This window comes from Aaosphaeria arxii (assembly GCF_010015735.1).
Source record: "Aaosphaeria arxii CBS 175.79 unplaced genomic scaffold BU24scaffold_6, whole genome shotgun sequence".
Lineage (NCBI taxonomy): Eukaryota > Fungi > Ascomycota > Dothideomycetes > Pleosporales > Aaosphaeria > Aaosphaeria arxii.
This window is the reverse complement of record NW_022983479.1, coordinates 1,044,987-1,060,862: the sequence shown is the minus strand read 5'-3', so window position 1 is coordinate 1,060,862 and position 15,876 is coordinate 1,044,987. Positions and strand designations below refer to the sequence as shown.

The following is a 15,876-nucleotide window of genomic DNA, read 5'->3' as shown; positions in this document are numbered from 1 at the left end:
TGACCCTGAGGGTGACAGTCGATTCCGATTCTATGGTGGAGCCCATTCGGGCTAGCGACCTCCCGCTCTAATTGGCAATAGGTTGCATCTTGTGAACATTGTATCCCCCATCTTCTGCAATCCACAGTTCGCAGCACAAAGCCAATTGTGACCTAGATGAGCCCAATCCGCCAGCCACGCTGTGTCTCAATACGTCTCAATGGAGAATTCAGAGGCCTCCCACACCGCCGTCGATCATCTAGGCTACGCCTTATACAGATTGCATCGCTTGGCTGCCCCCCATCAGCTCGCTTCTCCGCTAAAAGGGGCGCATTGGCTGGAAGCTGACAGCGTGGGTCCCCAAAGCTGAACCCTCTAAATGTTGGTCCTCGAGCAACGTGCAATGAGAAGCAGGCAACGATTAAGATTGTGATGGGATAAATTGAGCATTTGCCTTGTCGTGCAGGACGGTCTTGTGTTGTCCTTCAGCGATCCGATCCGCTTACGCCTGTGCAACGATTTCGACGTTTGGTGCTATATTACACACGTCGCCTCCGCCCTTTCCTCAGCCTGACGCCTAGTTACTTAGTCTTGACTGAGAGGAACACTAGACATTCTACATACTTTTACTAAAGACATCGCATCTCAGGGGTCTTCTTTGAATCTACATCGAAATCCCTGTTTAACATGGGCTCTAATCAGGACCTACCGTGGAGCCGCCGCATCATCATCTGCTGCGACGGTACCTGGCAGTCCAGCGTTGATATCAAGGAGAACGTACCTTCCAATGTCACCAAGCTATGTCGACACATTGCCCGCATTGGCCACGACAAAAACAACCCCAGCAAGAAATTCCATCAATTGGTTTACTACGACAGCGGCGTCGGCACAGGCAACATATCAAGTTCCGAAAAGAGGCGACAAGGTGGCTTGGGGGCCGGCCTAGCAGAGAACGTCATCGAAGCGTACAACTTCATCGTTTTGAACTATGAGCCTGGCGATGAAATCTTCTGTTTCGGGTTCTCGAGGGGCGCCTACACCGCGAGAGCCGTTGCGGGCTTGGTGACGGATATCGGCGTCATCAAACCGCTTGACATGCAAGTATTTCCAGCAATCTATCGAGCGTACAAGCGAAATGAGGAGGGTAAAGAGTTTCGGGATACCGACGAGTGGAAAGAGTTTATCAATGGCAAGCTTAGCCAACGAGGGCACGACCTGAGCGCAAGCCAACGCAACAATGGGGCCATAAACCGAGCCCAAAGCTGGGAAATCCCACCCCATGGCGACCTGTCTGGGAGCGAGCAGAGCCGCAAAGTCAAAGTCGTTGGTGTTTGGGATACGGTTGGCAGCTTGGGTATTCCCGATGTGGCAATCTTCGACAACTCCAACCTTCGCACCAAGCATGGATTTCATAATGTCAAGCTCAACGGTAGTAAGTAGTACATGTTCTCAGATGAAGTTGCAAAACTGACTTTGACTAGGTATCGAGCATGCTTTCCATGCACTGGCGCTGGACGAGAAACGAAAAGCCTTCCGTCCAACGCTGTGGTATATCCCTAATGAGTTGATCAAAGAGGGCAAACCGCTCCCAGAGTTGAAGCAAGTTTGGTTCCCAGGAGTGCACATCAACTCAGGCGGCGGATCAGACGATTGCATTACAGAGATGAAGGGAGATTTAGAGCGTAAGTGTTTCAACCTCTACGCCCAAGTATCTCGGATTAATTTGGACGATAGATCTTGCAATGACGAGCTTCTGCTGGATGCTGCAATGCATATCACCTTATCTCACAATCGACCAAACTGCGTTCCATTCATCAATGGAGCAATACCAGCGCTGGCTCGACACAGTCCGCTATAATTGCACCTACCACCATGAAACCATGTTCGATTGGGTGAAGAAGAAGATCCCCAACATCCCGATCATCAACCCCGCCGACGATGAACTTGCTCCGCCAAAACGAGACCCCGCGCATGTTCATTCCAATTTCGACTACGGCTGGGGAACAGGACCAATTGTGGACTCGTACAGTGGCATGTACCGTCTGGCAGGAGTTTATCCGCGCGTACCGGGCCACTGCCAGGCTGAGATCTACGAAGACGCAGGTAAAGAGTACAAGCTTCAAGATGTCGCCAAGTATGGCCAGACGAATGAGTACATCCATCCAGTCTGCCATTACCGCGATGTTGTGCGAGGCCCAGAACTCCAGTCTGCACTCAAAGATTGGACCCGCAATTTCGAGCCTGAGGAGCATGGCAAGGGTAGGTTCTGGTGGCGCATCAAGGATGAGAAGAAAGCATTGCCCGAGTGGGTGATTTTGAAGCATGAGAATGATGAAGTGAACTTCGAAAGAGCATGGTACAACCACTGCGAAAAGACGGACCAATCTCTTGCTAAGTTGAAGAAGAGTGGCTACGTCAAAGATTTTCTGGCGACACTAGATGAAAGGGTGGATTTCACGGTCAAGGATCGGGACGCTGATGTGTATCCATGAATGAGGTTCTGTTGCGGAAGAAAATGGTTTTATGGCGCTCTATATCTATTTGTTTGATACTACAGTAATTGAAATGATTGTAACCCAATCCCTCGTCGTCAATGAACAATGATATGTGAAAGTACAAAAGTCGCCGGTCAGTTGCTCTGTCCTTTGAGCTGCTTCATCATATCAGCCCTCTCCTTCGATCCGTGCTCGCTGAAATGATTCTTCTTGCCCCTTGCTGTCTTCTCCATTGCCTTCCTGGCACGTGGGAACAGTTCCTCCTCATACGACCTCAGCGCTTCGTCGTAACTCTTCTCCCCTCTGGACGCTTTTACGAGCTCTTGCCAGAGCACCAAGGCGTCCGTCATCCCCACATTGACCCCAATACCCGCGAACGGCGTCATCAAATGCGCAGCATCTCCGAGTAAAGTTACCCCTTTGCGATGCTCCCACTTGAAGTCGACCGGCAGTTCAAACAGCGCCCGGGGAATCAGCTCATCGCCGGAGGCGTAGAGCACCCTCTTCAAGTCCTCTCCAATGTCAGAGAAGTATTTGTCGACGAGTTGATGTCTCGCAGTCTCCTTGTCGTTCCAATCGATCCCACAAGTCTCGATGAAATCCTCAGGAACCCTGATTGCCGCATACGTTCGCAAGCCCCCCTCGCTTTGTCTTTGGGAGATCACGGCACGACCCTCTCCAAAAGCAAAGCAAGATCCCACCCCGACATATTCTCTCAGCCACTCCTTCTCTTTCGTCTCAACATCATCGACCCAGAGTTCAGCAGCCGAGATTCCGGAATATCGCGGCTTGACATCCGACAAAAGGGGTCTGACTCTCGACCAAGCGCCATCACCCCCAATAACGACATCGAATCCTCTTTCCACACTCCCATCCGCAAAGTGCAAGTCATACTTCTCTCCACCACTTCCCTCCTCCATCTTCAAAAGCTTCTTCCCAAAAACAATCCTCTCATCCTCGACCCCACTCCTCAGAATCTCCATCAAATCCCTCCTATCAATCTCCGGCCTCCCCTCAATCGTCCCATCCTCCCCAACCTTCACCCCTTCCTCCGCGGCCTTCACGCTCTCATCTCCATTCTCATCCCACACGACCTCCCCCGTGCCCAACACGACAATCTTGTCGCAATCGCTCTCGGGCCGCGCTCTCTTGCGGAACTCGGGCAGGAGCCCCGCGGCTTTGAGCGCAGCCTGCCCGGTCGCGGTATGGATGTCCAGCGAGCCGCCGGAGTGGCGCGGGGAGGGTGTCGCTTCGTAGGTTGTGTAGGGGATGGAGGAGGTGGAGAGGAGGGAGGAGAGGGTCAGGGAGGTTGGGCCTGCGCCTATGATGGCGATTTTGGGGGTGGTGCTGGACATGATGGGGGTCTTCTTGTTTTGGAAATGGTAGAGAGGGTTTGGTGGGGTTTGATTGGTTGGGATGGATGGGGTTGTGGTCGTGGTTGTGGTTTGTATGGTGGTGAATTTGGAATTGTCAAGACGGATGATGAGTTGAGGTGAATTGATGTTGTTGATGGGAATGCGTTTGCTTCAACATTGTTCTGGGTTGTTTATATACTTTCATGATCTCGGGTCGCTGTATTTTCATTGTCGTCCGCGTAATGGAATGCTCGGTGTTTTGAGGACTCTGAGTATGCGTCGGACCCGAGACATATTTAGCGAGCTGGTGCCTGGCCTAGCCCGCCCGCTTTTCCGGACGGTGCGGTTTGCCACCAGCGAAACTATCTACGAGTTAAAGGTAACTCGTAGCTTGCAACGTCATCGCAGACTAAAGTACTGAGTCAATCTTCATATGCTTTTTAAAATGGAAGGGGCTACCATGTAGTTACGATGAGTAGTGTTGAGTTAATGCCAGTGAATCAATGCTGCTATATATTAGGTAGAACGATTGTGAGTCAGAGCGATCTAGTCACAAGCAATGGGATCGAATGGTGTGAAGAAATTGTAAAATGATTAAAATGATGCGGATGCAAATCTAAATCTACTGTATGCCGCTGAAAACGCCCCCTGCTTTTGTCGTAAAATCTTTCTCTATAACACATACAATCGTCGATAAAATAAGCGACACCGGTCAATTCCCATTACATCCCCAATGTTACCGATATGTTCGCCATAGCAACAACAGAACCGCACGATGCAAAACTGCCTACGTTGCGATCGGGTATCTCAGTTCCACAACACAAAGTTTCAACGCCAAAAGGACACAGAAGTGTGTCGTCTAATAAACAGCAGCAAGCTTCCAGATATCGTTGAGCTTGGCAGCGAGACGCTTCTTCTCGAGCGTGAGGTCGATGACCTGCTGCCTGAGGCTGTTGATCTCCTCCTCCTGCATCTTCTGCTTGAAGTCCTCGCGTGTCCGGGACGAGTCGCGGGTGTGCACGCCGCTGGCCGAGCCGCTGGAGCCAGCGAGAGAGACCTTGTCGCTCTCTGGCACGTCGACGTACTTCTCGAGGGTCTTGTAGGCACCTCGTCGGTCGAGTGTTCGCATCGCCATGGTGATCTCACGCACGAAACGACCGTCGTAGCGGAGGTCGTCACCGAAGAGGTTCTGCACGCCGAGCAAGGCGTTGGGGCTGGCGCCACCCTCGCGGGCGAGGGCTTGGAGCTCGTCGGCCATAGGGTCGTCGATCTTGAAGGGCTTGCCGTTCTCGTCGATACCGTTGAGGTAGCGGAACCATGCGGCAACGCAGAGTGTGAGGCGGCCGATCGGTCCTCGAGACTGGATCTGCTCGGCGATGGATGGAATGATGAACTGGGGCATCTTTCCGGATCCACCGAGGGCGATACGAGAGACCTCGTCCTTCAATGTGGGGTTGGAGAAACGGGAGTGGAGGGTGTTGATGTAGTCATCTACGTCGACGCCGGGAATTTGTGGGAGGAGCGGCTTGACTTCGAGGTGCATGAGGTCGTTGATGTATTGGGCGAAAAGGGGCGAGGCGATGACTTCGTGGACATAGGTGAAGCCAGCGAGGTAGGCAAGGAAAGCCCTATTCAAAGCGTTAGTACTCGTTTCTTGTGGTACACATTGGAATTTCATGGCAACTTACATAGCAGCATGTCCTCCGTTGAGCAACCTCAACTTCATCAACTCGAACTGTTCGACGTCTCTGACTGTGGGCACAACCTGGACGGCAACATCCTCGAATGGTGGCCTTCCGTCGCTGAAGTTGTCTTCGAGCACCCATTGCATGAAGGGCTCGGTAACAACGGGCCAAGCATCTTCAACGCTGAACTCCCTCTTCAGGTTCTCCTTGTCCTCATCCACGGTTCGTGGGGTGATTCGGTCCACCATGCTGTTGGGGAACGCTCCGTTCTCGGAGAGCCATGCAGCCATGTTGGGATCCTTGAGACGTGCGAAGGCAAGCAACATGTTACGGCTGATGTGTCCGTTCTTCTGCATGTTGTCGCAAGACATGACGGTGAAAGGCTTGAGGCCAGCCTTGAATCGCCGTGCCAGTGCAGCAGTCAAGTAGCCGTAGATCGTCTTTGGTGGTCCATCGCCTGCGAGGTCTAACACAATGTTTGGGTCTGTCACGTCGAGTTCGTGTGTGTTCTCGTTGTAGTAGTACCCGGACTCGGTGATGGTCATGGAGACAATGTGGGTGTCTGCGTGGGCCATCTTCGCAATCACAGCTTCTTCATTTCCGGGTGCGAAAATGTAGTCTGTGATCGATCCGATAACATGTGCGGTGCTGCCTCCAGCGGAGCGCTCTATGACAGTGTACAGGTAGTCCTGTGGTGACAATGCATCCCGCATAGCGGAGTCGAATGGCGTAAGTCCGACACCGCAGATCGACCATTCGGGGAATTTGGAGAGAAGCCTGTCAACGTAGACAGCAAGATGGGCTCGGTGGAAACCACCCACACCGACGTGTACGATGCCATGCTTGAGGTTTGTTCGGTTGTAGCTAGGTGTCGACTCGACCTGCGAGAACTTGGAAAGGTTGGCGTTGCTGAGCCTCAGCGCGGAAGCTGCGCTTTGTGCCATTACTCCTCGATATGTACAAGGGACGATAGATAGGGGGGGAGGGAGAGGAGAGAGTATAGGTATGGGTATGTACAGAGGACAAAATTTGAGAGTGGATGGAGGGGAATGTGAACAGAGATCTGGAGGCAAACAGCTGTTGCGGGCAGCCCTTTTTGAGAGGGACAACAGTGGAGCCCAGCACGGTCCTGGAGAGCTGGAGAGGGCGAGTAGTGTGGATCTTACTCGGCTTCAGAAATTTCTAGAGGGTCCAGATTTTTGTGGGTTCCGAGCTGATCTTTGACGGCCACTAGTCTCATAGTGCGGTCGCGAAACCTCAGCCAAGTATCGTGAACTTCCGAAACTGGGGTTACGGGCAATGGCCCGAATGCAAACTGGAGCGTGGCCCACCCCATTTGTGGAGGTCGTAACCTTTTTGCAACTTAGAATATCTCTTGCCATGGCGTTTGGAATGGTATTTCATGCCCCATGGCCACTAGAAGCTGTCGGTTTCGCTGCGGCATCGTGACACCGGGGAACATCGCCTACGACCCATTTCGTATGGCTAGAACGGGGAAGCGGATGGCGAGTCGTCTAGTTGATGATGGGAGTCATAATCCATATTGTGCCATCCTCTTCCCTCGGCATGGCATAGCATCAACTGTCACCACCACCCATCTTTCTACACCGCCCATGGATTTCCAACACAACACTTTTGCAAGGGGTTGACAAAGGGGAGCAGACAGTTGTGGAGCACACTCAGAGCCACGTTTCTCCGAACATAATCCATTAGAAATCAGACACGGCCGGTCGCGCGCCATTCCTGACGGTAGCGGACAATGAAAATCCTCAGGCGGTCAGAAAAAATTCAGATGATGCTGAAAATATGTTCGCGCTAAAATAGGCGCCATTGCACGTGGCAAGAAGGAGATAAGAAATCAGGGTCATGATTGTATGGCCGGTACCGTCACCGTCCTTTTCGGTGTACGAAGTCTCCGAATACCGCCCACGTATGATCTGGCACAAGTTATGGAGGTGGGAGGGGGTTAATAATGCTAAGGCGAATGAAGAAGGTTGTGTGTGCAAATCAAGGAGTGGAATGACGCGTAAAGAGTGGGTTCCTCAGCCTTAGAGATAGAGTGTAACTTGTTCAGTACTTGGAGAGGAGAGACGCCCACTAAACTAACCAAAGCAGAGCCTCAATCAACCCCATCCGATATCCAGTGATTCGGTCGACTAACTTCCTTATTTTAGCTTAGCATACACATACCATACCTTACAAGTAACATTGTGCGTCACATACGAGAGCTTTCCAACACATTCATGCATGCTAGACGTTCGTCCTCCAACGGCTGGGCGTGGAGTGATAACTTGTAGACATCCTGCCATCAAGGTACACCAGAATTTCAATGGTGTCCCCCCACGACCTTCTTTTCTTTTCTTTTTCTGTTCTACAACTGATATAGATGCATATGAGGCGTTCGTTAGTAGACCCTACTGCCGGCTTCGGCTCCGGGATCTCTCCACCCCTTTTCGCAAAGCCTCCAAGACCAGGAGATATGTTCATGTGATACACTGATGCCATTGCTTTCAGGGTTTAGCTTCCCCACATTGTTCGATGCTCCAATATCGAAAATCGATAATCAATATTGGTCACTATGTAGCATGTGCTTTCAATGGACCACGACCTCGACCTCTGTCTCCTTTGCTGATCTTTAATCTTTTTATATTGAGCTTTACTTATCCCATTGTCATCCAATGCTCCCAACTTCTTGTACAGTTTTGTGTAGTATGGCAGGTGATTTGGAATGGACATCGTATCCAGCAAAAGCAACCATACCTACACTAGGTTTTCTCCTGCCCGTGTCACAGTCCAACACAGCCTATGAACAGAACTAAACCGATACCCCACACCCCCATACGAAAATCCACACAAATCATTGCCTCCGTCAATGACAGCTCCGACGGAGTGAACCGATCAATAATGAATCATTGTCCGATCAGCACACGATCAGCGCGGCACCTGATACTTTGTTCCTTCGAACATGGGGAAGAAAAGTGGAATACATCCATATATCTACGAACGGAGTAGGCTGTTTCCATACCGACTGTGGGAATGATCAACAGGTGTTGATCACTATTCTGATGGATCGATCATACGGGGAAGTATCACGTGAGATTTGCCACATCTCCGGAAAACATACTCGTCCCTAGATCCTCAAATGAGAGTATCATGAATGAGGATCATGGGGGAATGCATTCGGACCGGTGCATCGGTAAGATTTCCGGCGCTTCAGATTCGATGAGGGTCCTTAATTACTACCAGCATCCAATCGATTTTTGCATTAAAAGGAGAAGAAGCATGCTGAGAACGCATCAAAGACTTCTGCATACCAGGTCCCCGGATTGATTCATTCAATTGTCTACGGTGTACGGCCAGGCATACAAATATTACTAGTTGGGGTTGAAACGTGACACCTCAGGTTGCACTGTCGCAGATATCTCGGCTTTACCTTGGGGCAGTTTCTCCGCATAACATGCGGAGAGAACCCCTTTTCCGCGAAACACCACAACTGCCCATTTGCAAGTTGAACAACACCGCAACAACGTTTAGGGATGATTCCTGAATTCGAAGCAACATGTGAGGTGATCTACTGTGTGGATTATCCAGCGCTAGGCGCTCAACAGAGTAGGCATGAGATCTCTCAGTAGAAATCTCCATCTTGCAATCGACCTCCGGATTATCTTACATTCGACCACGTTGGATTTAAGGAGAAATCTGGCGATTAGTTGACAATTGAAGCAATGCAGCGTGCATAAATTCCTCCTGTCGCAGGCTTGTCCAGATGAGTCTCAGATGATCTCAAGAATAGGAGAAGTATATCAGAGTCTAGCCATCCACAGACCACCCACAACACGCAAGACAACGAGGACCGACTGAAGATACACATCGCATGTCCACGCTCTTAGAATAACAGTGCGCACCAAAGAATACCATCAAGTAAAGGCGACGCTGTTGACCTACGACCGATGAGGCAGCCTTTCAAGTCATTTGACATCATTGAACCTTGATCTGGTAGGAAGCGCTGCTTCAGAGCGCTTAGCGACACATACCAGGACATCTCTTGACTTTGAAGCGATCGATGATCAAAGATTATAGGTATACTAGGTACTCCGTAGAACGACGAGTAATACCACGCGCGCAAGATATTCAAAAGAACTAAATAGACACTTCACTGTGATTGGCCAAAGTGGACAAAAGCCCAGAATCAATTTCAGCTGGAGAGAGGACTGGGGGGAATACCCACTCGTGACCATTACGCCCAGGGGCCATGACGGCCTGGAAATTGCAATACCGCCTACTCCAAGGCTGCTCGTTCATTACTTGGTAGCCTAAAGTGATGATTCCAAGAGTCAGGCGTGCTTGGGCAGAGTATTGATAGTTGTTGGTATGACTGTGATAGGGGCGAAACCAGACTCCGTAGTCACCTTGTTTACCTGCTGGCCATGGCAAACAATCGCACAATTTTGAAACATATTTTCTGAATTACGCTCGTTCGTTCCTACCGAACATGAAGCTTCTCCGGACACGAGAGGTCCGACGATGGAGGGAGATCGTAACGGTAGGACGGCAGGCCCAAATATCACCGGTAGAGCGAACACTAGTCACGCACCGTCCAGAGCGCGAACTGTGTTAGAGTTTGGAAATAACTTTCTCCTGTAACTTGGAGGCAGACCGTACTTTGTAGACCAACAACCTGCCCTGCCCTGGCCAACTCGCCTAGCGTTCCATCTCTTGGACAAACAACGTGCATCTGCTCCCTGAGCACAGGCGCAGTGTTCCTGCGTCAACCCTTCCTGCAAGAACAAGAACCACTATGTTCATAATTTAATTGATATCATGTTCCCATTATTATCGTCAGGCAGTAGAAGCCCGCCAATAACCGATCAATGACCGGACAAGACAAAGCACTGAGGAGACAATCAGCACGAACAGGAAACAGGAGGGGATGGGAAGGAGTCAGATACGATTTTATTCAAGTTTAAATTGAATCGCAATTATATGCAGCACGAGCAACCATTCGCGAGAACAGCACAACGGTAATTATATCTACGAAGATGATGAGAAGAACCAAGACCGTGCCGCTGATTGGGTCTTGAATGAATACGAGGCTGGACTTGGCCGCTAATCGTACGGGAAATTTGTCTGCATACACACTTGGGAGAAGCGCCGTTGAAAGCGCCAATCGTGAGTTGAACGTCTTGATATTGGTGGTTGACGATGACCAGCCTTGAGATGGTGATGGTGCACCTCCATGATGAACGCAATAACTAGTCTCAACGACTACCTTCCAGTGCTTCCACTGGACCATAAACGCCAACACAAACACAAGACGATTCGATCCTCATAGCGCGCGGTGAGGAAATGTGCCGTGACGAGGATAGGTGGTCAGGGGAAATTGGTTGTTCCTGGAGCTAAACCTCCTTTAGACGACGCCTCAACCGATACAGCCTCGACTCCGTCTCTTCCCCAGACGTCTCATTTCCACTCTGGCCCGGTCTTTGCCCATCACTGCCTACCTAAGTGCCTGACCATGAAGTTAATCCTCTTGCGTCTCTTCGTCGCCAATGTTCAATTTGCGGACAGGGTCCCCTAAGCGCACTCTGGGCAAGCCAACTGGGGACTGCAGGCCCGCTTGCTCCTGGTTGCCCATCTACTCGCCTGTGGATGGCCATGCGCGAGCTGTCAAAACTCCCCCATCGCCCGTGTTGTTCTGTTCTTCTTCTTTTGTTTGCTTTGCAAGGCTCTATCGACGTCGCGTTCGTGTCCAAAGTCAAGTCCTAAGGCCTTTGTGCCACAGTCACTCGTTTCCAATCGCTTTACACTCACTAATACGCTCTCTCGATCTTAATATATAAGAAAATAATCAATTGACAAAGATGAAGGGTTCCATCATTGCTGCTTCGGCCGCAATCATCGGCTCTGTTGCCGCTGCCCACCAGGCTCACGCCGGTTTCCATCTCAGGAGGTACAAGCCTGTTGAGGAGGCTTGCACGGCATACACGACTGTCTATGTCTACGAGTCTGGTATGTTTTTGGATTTGCGATTTGTCAATGATCAACGATGAATCTCTCGGATTGGCAAAGGCTAACATGATATGACAGACATCCCTCAGCCCGTTGCTAACTCCACCGTCTACGTTGTGCCCACGCCTGAGTCCACCCCATGCACTGAGAGCACCTCCGCAGTTGTCCCTCATCCTCCTGCCCCAACCACCCCTCAGGAGGGTTACCCTCCTGCTCCTCCACCAGCATCGTCCTCGCCGGCACCTAAGCCCAGCAAGGAGGAGTATCCCACTGTCCCAGCCCACACCCCTGAGCCAAAGCCGGAGCCCAAGCCTGAACCAAAGCCGGAGCCTGTTGAACCCAAGCCAGAGCCAAAGCCCAGCAAGCAGGAGTACCCCGTTGTTCCTTCCAGCACCCCCAAGCCTAAGCCATCCAAGGTCGAGGAGAAGCCCAAGCCCAGCAAGCCCGCCAGCCACGGTGGATACTCCGACTCTGGTCGCATTGTGACCAACGGCAACAAGTGGGCCATCACCTACACTCCTTACACCTCCGAGGGACAGTGCAAGAGCCTCGCTGAGGTCCAAAAGGATGTCGCCGAGATCGCAGAAAAGGGCTTCACCACCATCCGTGTCTACAGCACCGACTGCTTTGTTTTCGAGAACGTCGTCCCCACCTGCCAGCAGCACAGCTTGAAGATCATCTACGGTATCTTCCTCGAGGCCGGCGGCAAGGGCGGAAAGGGACCTTTCTCCGACTACGCCAACCAGCAGCTACAGGACATCATCAAGAACACCCCCAAGGACTCCATCGCCCTGATCATCGTCGGTAACGAGGCCCTCTTCAACGGCTACACCACCGCCGAGGAGCTCGGTGCCTACATCGACTACGTCCGTGAGCAGCTCACCTCCGCTGGATTCCCCTCCGACATTGCCATCACCACCACCGAGCCCGTCGACGTCTGGCAGAACAAGGGCGCCGCCCTCTGCAGCCACATCGACGTCTTCGGTGTCCAGGTCCACCCCTTCTTCACCTCCAAGGTCTACGCCTCCGAGGCCGGTACTTTCGCCCTCGAGCAGCTCGAGATGGCCGCCAAGGTCTGCCCCGAGGCCGCCGCCAAGGGCAAGTACATCACCGAGATCGGCTGGCCCAAGCAGGGACAGACCAACGGAAACGCTGTCCCCGGCTACGGCGAGCAGAAGGAGGCCATCAAGAACATCCTCGAGGTCGTCGGTACCGAGGCCTGCCTCTTCTCATTCCACGACGACAGGTGGAAGGAGCCCGGTGCTTACGGTGTTGAGCAGAGCTGGGGTTGCTCTGACGCTTTGTAGATGATGATATGACCTTTGGTTATCCATTCACTACGAAACGTGAAGAATGCAAGCAATCACGGAATCAAAGAGAAGGAAAATAGGAATAGTCATGGAACAAGGGAAATATTTCTAACTGTCTGTCTGGATCTTTGTTTATACCAACCAGCTCATCCGGCCCCTGTAACGATCGATCAATCAAATCAACCATGTCCATTGTCGGTCTACACACTTGTATAAAGTGCTGTACATCTTGTCATTATTATCTATATGCCGCTACGTTACGTGTTCATGCTTTGCGCATCTGTAGTATTGTTTGTTGTTGCTGATTTTGTGTTTTATTCCCGTGCGATTCCCCCTGAGCGAAACCTGGAGATGTTGGACGGTGATGGAAGGGTAGCTTTTAGTGTATAATCTACTTGTAATGTGTGTGCAATCTAAGTCCCTAACAAGTCAGGTGTATATCTCCCTGGTCTTCAATTACTCCTATTCTTCAGTGACCTCCGTTCGTTTTTGCTTCTTGGAAGACTTGATTTATATATTTGAAGCATGTACGTACGTACGTACATGTACTCTGTGTCTACAGCAGGTTAAGTAATTAATTGTATAGAACACCATACACACAACAAGTAGCTAAATCTTCTTAAAGTTCTCAACGAACACACGCAATGCCCCTGAACGAGTGCGACAGTAGAAAATAATATTCAATATTCCAAACAGGACGTCCAGCTCTGTGCACTCACTCAGACAAAAAAATAAATAGGTCAAACAATAATGCTATCTATTCTTACAATTGGACTATTGTTTTACTTGTTCTTAGTGTCTTTCTATCAAAGTGTACGCAACGCTAAACTTTCTGCTCCCTAGCCTCACACTACCAAATCTATGACTACTGCCAACCAACAACTATGTCCGTCTATCTACCTCCTCGAGGCTCCTCCTATACACTAAAAAGAAAATCCCCAACAGCCTCACCCCCAAACAACAGCAAAAAAAAAGAACTCGACGTGGGCCAGATTCGAACTGACGCTCCCGAAGGAACAAGATTTCTAGTCTTGCGCGATAACCACTCCGCCACCACGCCTCGATATCACTACCAACCAACCCGTCTTGCACCCATTTCGCTCAGATGTTCAAAGTCAACTCAAAACTCGATTTGACTCAGCCGAGGTTTGAACTCGGGACCTTCAGTGCACTCTAACAGTGATTTGTTAGACTGACGTGATAACCAACTACACCACCGAGCCGGTGAGAGTCGAGATATGACATGATATCTGAGGGTGCTGATGGGTGGGATTGTAGTGCACGTGATGGATTTTGAATTTGTTGTTGTCTTATACTCAGTAAAAGGGATTCTTGTGAGTGAGGATGTAGACTGGCTTTGGTTTAGTTACTGCCAGCATTTGCATACTGTGTACGTTCGTTCGTGCGTGTGGGTACACTGTGGTGTTGAAAATTTTAGACGACGGAGCTAAAAGGGGGTTGTGGATTTCTTGTGGAGACGATACGGGACTGCTAACACAAAAGACACACACGCTTGCGAAATGCCTACTAATTCTTTCTCTGAAGCTGTCTTCAAACCAAAATCTGGATCTTGTCCCCTCTGCTACGTCATATCTGTCAGTAACTTGGTGGCGAATATCCATATCGCCATCGTGTGCGGGCTGTGTGGTCAGTAAGCTGGAGGGGGAAACGACTAAGTCCCACAACCACATCCACTTTGTAATTCTCTACGAAAAAAAAAAAGAACCACCAAGCAACTGGCTACTGTGCTATGACATACATATTGCTCCAGCGTAGAAAGGGTCCAACTTTGATCGCCCATTTCGTCTATCTACGTGACGACGTCATTGTCGACTCTGCCTCCCCCTGCCATCTGCGCAGCCCTACATCGATCAAATATCTACAATGATTCAATCCTCCCTCTCTCCTCACAGTAAAAATATAAGAATACGTTCATAGGTGTTCGAGCATCGTGTTTAAGATATGTACCTACTCCCCTGACCCTGCGTTTATCTGTTGACCGCATGAGCGTGCGCGGGTAGGTGAATGATACATACACTCGCTCTATTAACATACGTTATTCTTCTCTTTGGTTACTTTATTTTATTTTACTTAAAGGATGCTGGTTACCTACATTTGAGATAGATATATGGGATCGAATGTAAGATGGGAGGGTTGGTGTAATATTTTGAATAATGTATGTAGTAGCAGAGTCAAAAATAAAAAGGTCAAAAGGTAGAAAGGTAAAGACGCTTTATTTACTATTAGTCGTACATTATTACCTCAACTACAATTGAAAAATAATAATGGAAGATTGAGTTTAATAAATAGTACATCATCAAATCATTGTTATATAGTTAAAATCTTAACGCAAGATATTTATACCATAAATAACATTATATCACTGCATACCTCACCTTCCTCATTACCAGCCAGGAAAACGAAAGGGAACAAAGACAGAGACTTGTAGTATCCGCACACCTGTTTAATCACACTCCAGCTAAACTTCACATCACACACACCCCCCCCCCCCCCCCCCCCCCCCCCCCCACCAGGCACTAATTCCGCAAAACATGATAATACATATAATATTTCAATTGTGATTTTACATCTCCTCGAACCCCTCATCTCGTCCACTCATCCACTCTTCCCACGACAAGACCCCCAGAAAATGCAACTCCACTAAAGCCCAACCCTTGGCCGTCGTTTTCCCAATTTCCCAATGCCGTTGCTACACGCTACCATGCCGTACCATACACGTACGTTCGAGAGAACGCGAACAGAAAAAAAGGTTATGTCTCTCTCTCTCCTGTCAAAGGGGGTTAAGACAAGATAGCCAGATGAAAGAAAACGCCCAAAGACGCACAGAAAAGTAAAGGAAAAGAAAAAGAGAAAAGATATGAAAAAAGGGTTCCCTGAAGACCAGAAGCAGAACATCAGAAATACAAAGCACCGTGCAAGCCTTCCGCACCGCAAACTACCGTTTTCGCCAATTTCTACCCGGTTCACCAAGTCCCATTTTACTCCATTTGCTACTGCCACTGCTGAGGCTGGTGGTGGTAGG

The 15,876-nt window shown here is 50.0% G+C and overlaps 6 protein-coding genes and 2 non-coding genes across 8 annotated transcripts; 3 read left to right on the top strand and 5 right to left on the bottom strand.

Moving 5' to 3' along the window:
- The first annotated feature begins 369 nt into the window (after positions 1-369).
- On the top strand, positions 370-2,540 carry BU24DRAFT_238667 (uncharacterized protein). Its single transcript, XM_033522260.1, has 3 exons — positions 370-1,411; positions 1,461-1,661; positions 1,714-2,540. The coding sequence occupies exons 1-3, from the start codon at positions 667-669 to the stop codon at positions 2,469-2,471; spliced, it is 1,704 nt and encodes a 567-aa protein (XP_033381800.1). The 5' UTR covers positions 370-666; the 3' UTR covers positions 2,472-2,540.
- On the bottom strand, positions 2,477-4,296 carry BU24DRAFT_424476 (FAD/NAD(P)-binding domain-containing protein). Its single transcript, XM_033528513.1, has one exon. It carries the CDS (start codon positions 3,827-3,829, stop codon positions 2,609-2,611), a length of 1,221 nt encoding a protein of 406 aa, XP_033381799.1. The 5' UTR covers positions 3,830-4,296; the 3' UTR covers positions 2,477-2,608.
- Positions 4,297-4,688: 392 nt separating this feature from the next.
- On the bottom strand, positions 4,689-6,458 carry BU24DRAFT_350695 (uncharacterized protein; the record flags this gene model as incomplete). Its single annotated transcript, XM_033523655.1, has 2 exons — positions 4,689-5,457; positions 5,518-6,458. 2 exons carry the CDS (start codon positions 6,456-6,458, stop codon positions 4,689-4,691), a joined length of 1,710 nt encoding a protein of 569 aa, XP_033381798.1.
- Positions 6,459-10,926: 4,468 nt separating this feature from the next.
- On the top strand, positions 10,927-13,240 carry BU24DRAFT_442528 (glycoside hydrolase family 17 protein). The gene is made up of 2 exons (XM_033530533.1): positions 10,927-11,523; positions 11,602-13,240. Exons 1-2 carry the CDS (start codon positions 11,376-11,378, stop codon positions 12,828-12,830), a joined length of 1,377 nt encoding a protein of 458 aa, XP_033381797.1. The 5' UTR covers positions 10,927-11,375; the 3' UTR covers positions 12,831-13,240.
- Positions 13,241-13,665: 425 nt separating this feature from the next.
- BU24DRAFT_424471 (uncharacterized protein) lies at positions 13,666-14,175 on the top strand. Its single transcript, XM_033528512.1, has one exon. It carries the CDS (start codon positions 13,718-13,720, stop codon positions 13,967-13,969), a length of 252 nt encoding a protein of 83 aa, XP_033381796.1. The 5' UTR covers positions 13,666-13,717; the 3' UTR covers positions 13,970-14,175.
- Positions 13,813-13,893, bottom strand: BU24DRAFT_t56. The gene has a single exon. It is a non-coding gene; the product is annotated as a tRNA-Ser (tRNA).
- BU24DRAFT_t55 lies at positions 13,967-14,056 on the bottom strand. The gene has a single exon. It is a non-coding gene; the product is annotated as a tRNA-Val (tRNA).
- On the bottom strand, positions 14,060-14,743 carry BU24DRAFT_238663 (uncharacterized protein). Its single transcript, XM_033522259.1, has one exon. It carries the CDS (start codon positions 14,522-14,524, stop codon positions 14,150-14,152), a length of 375 nt encoding a protein of 124 aa, XP_033381795.1. The 5' UTR covers positions 14,525-14,743; the 3' UTR covers positions 14,060-14,149.
- Positions 14,744-15,876: the final 1,133 nt, after the last annotated feature.

Bases quoted from the DNA above. Each gene is read 5' to 3' on its own strand.
- BU24DRAFT_424476 (XM_033528513.1), bottom strand. From the start codon at position 3,829: ATGTCCAGCACCACCCCCAAAATCGCCATCATAGGCGCAGGCCCAACC.
- BU24DRAFT_238667 (XM_033522260.1), top strand. From the start codon at position 667: ATGGGCTCTAATCAGGACCTACCGTGGAGCCGCCGCATCATCATCTGC. The intron at 1,412-1,460 runs GTAAGTAGTACA...GACTTTGACTAG, and splicing joins TAATGTCAAGCTCAACGGTA to GTATCGAGCATGCTTTCCAT. The intron at 1,662-1,713 runs GTAAGTGTTTCA...TTTGGACGATAG, and splicing joins GATGAAGGGAGATTTAGAGC to ATCTTGCAATGACGAGCTTC.
- BU24DRAFT_442528 (XM_033530533.1), top strand. From the start codon at position 11,376: ATGAAGGGTTCCATCATTGCTGCTTCGGCCGCAATCATCGGCTCTGTT. The intron at 11,524-11,601 runs GTATGTTTTTGG...ATGATATGACAG, and splicing joins TGTCTATGTCTACGAGTCTG to ACATCCCTCAGCCCGTTGCT.
- BU24DRAFT_238663 (XM_033522259.1), bottom strand. From the start codon at position 14,524: ATGTGGTTGTGGGACTTAGTCGTTTCCCCCTCCAGCTTACTGACCACA.
- BU24DRAFT_424471 (XM_033528512.1), top strand. From the start codon at position 13,718: ATGTCCGTCTATCTACCTCCTCGAGGCTCCTCCTATACACTAAAAAGA.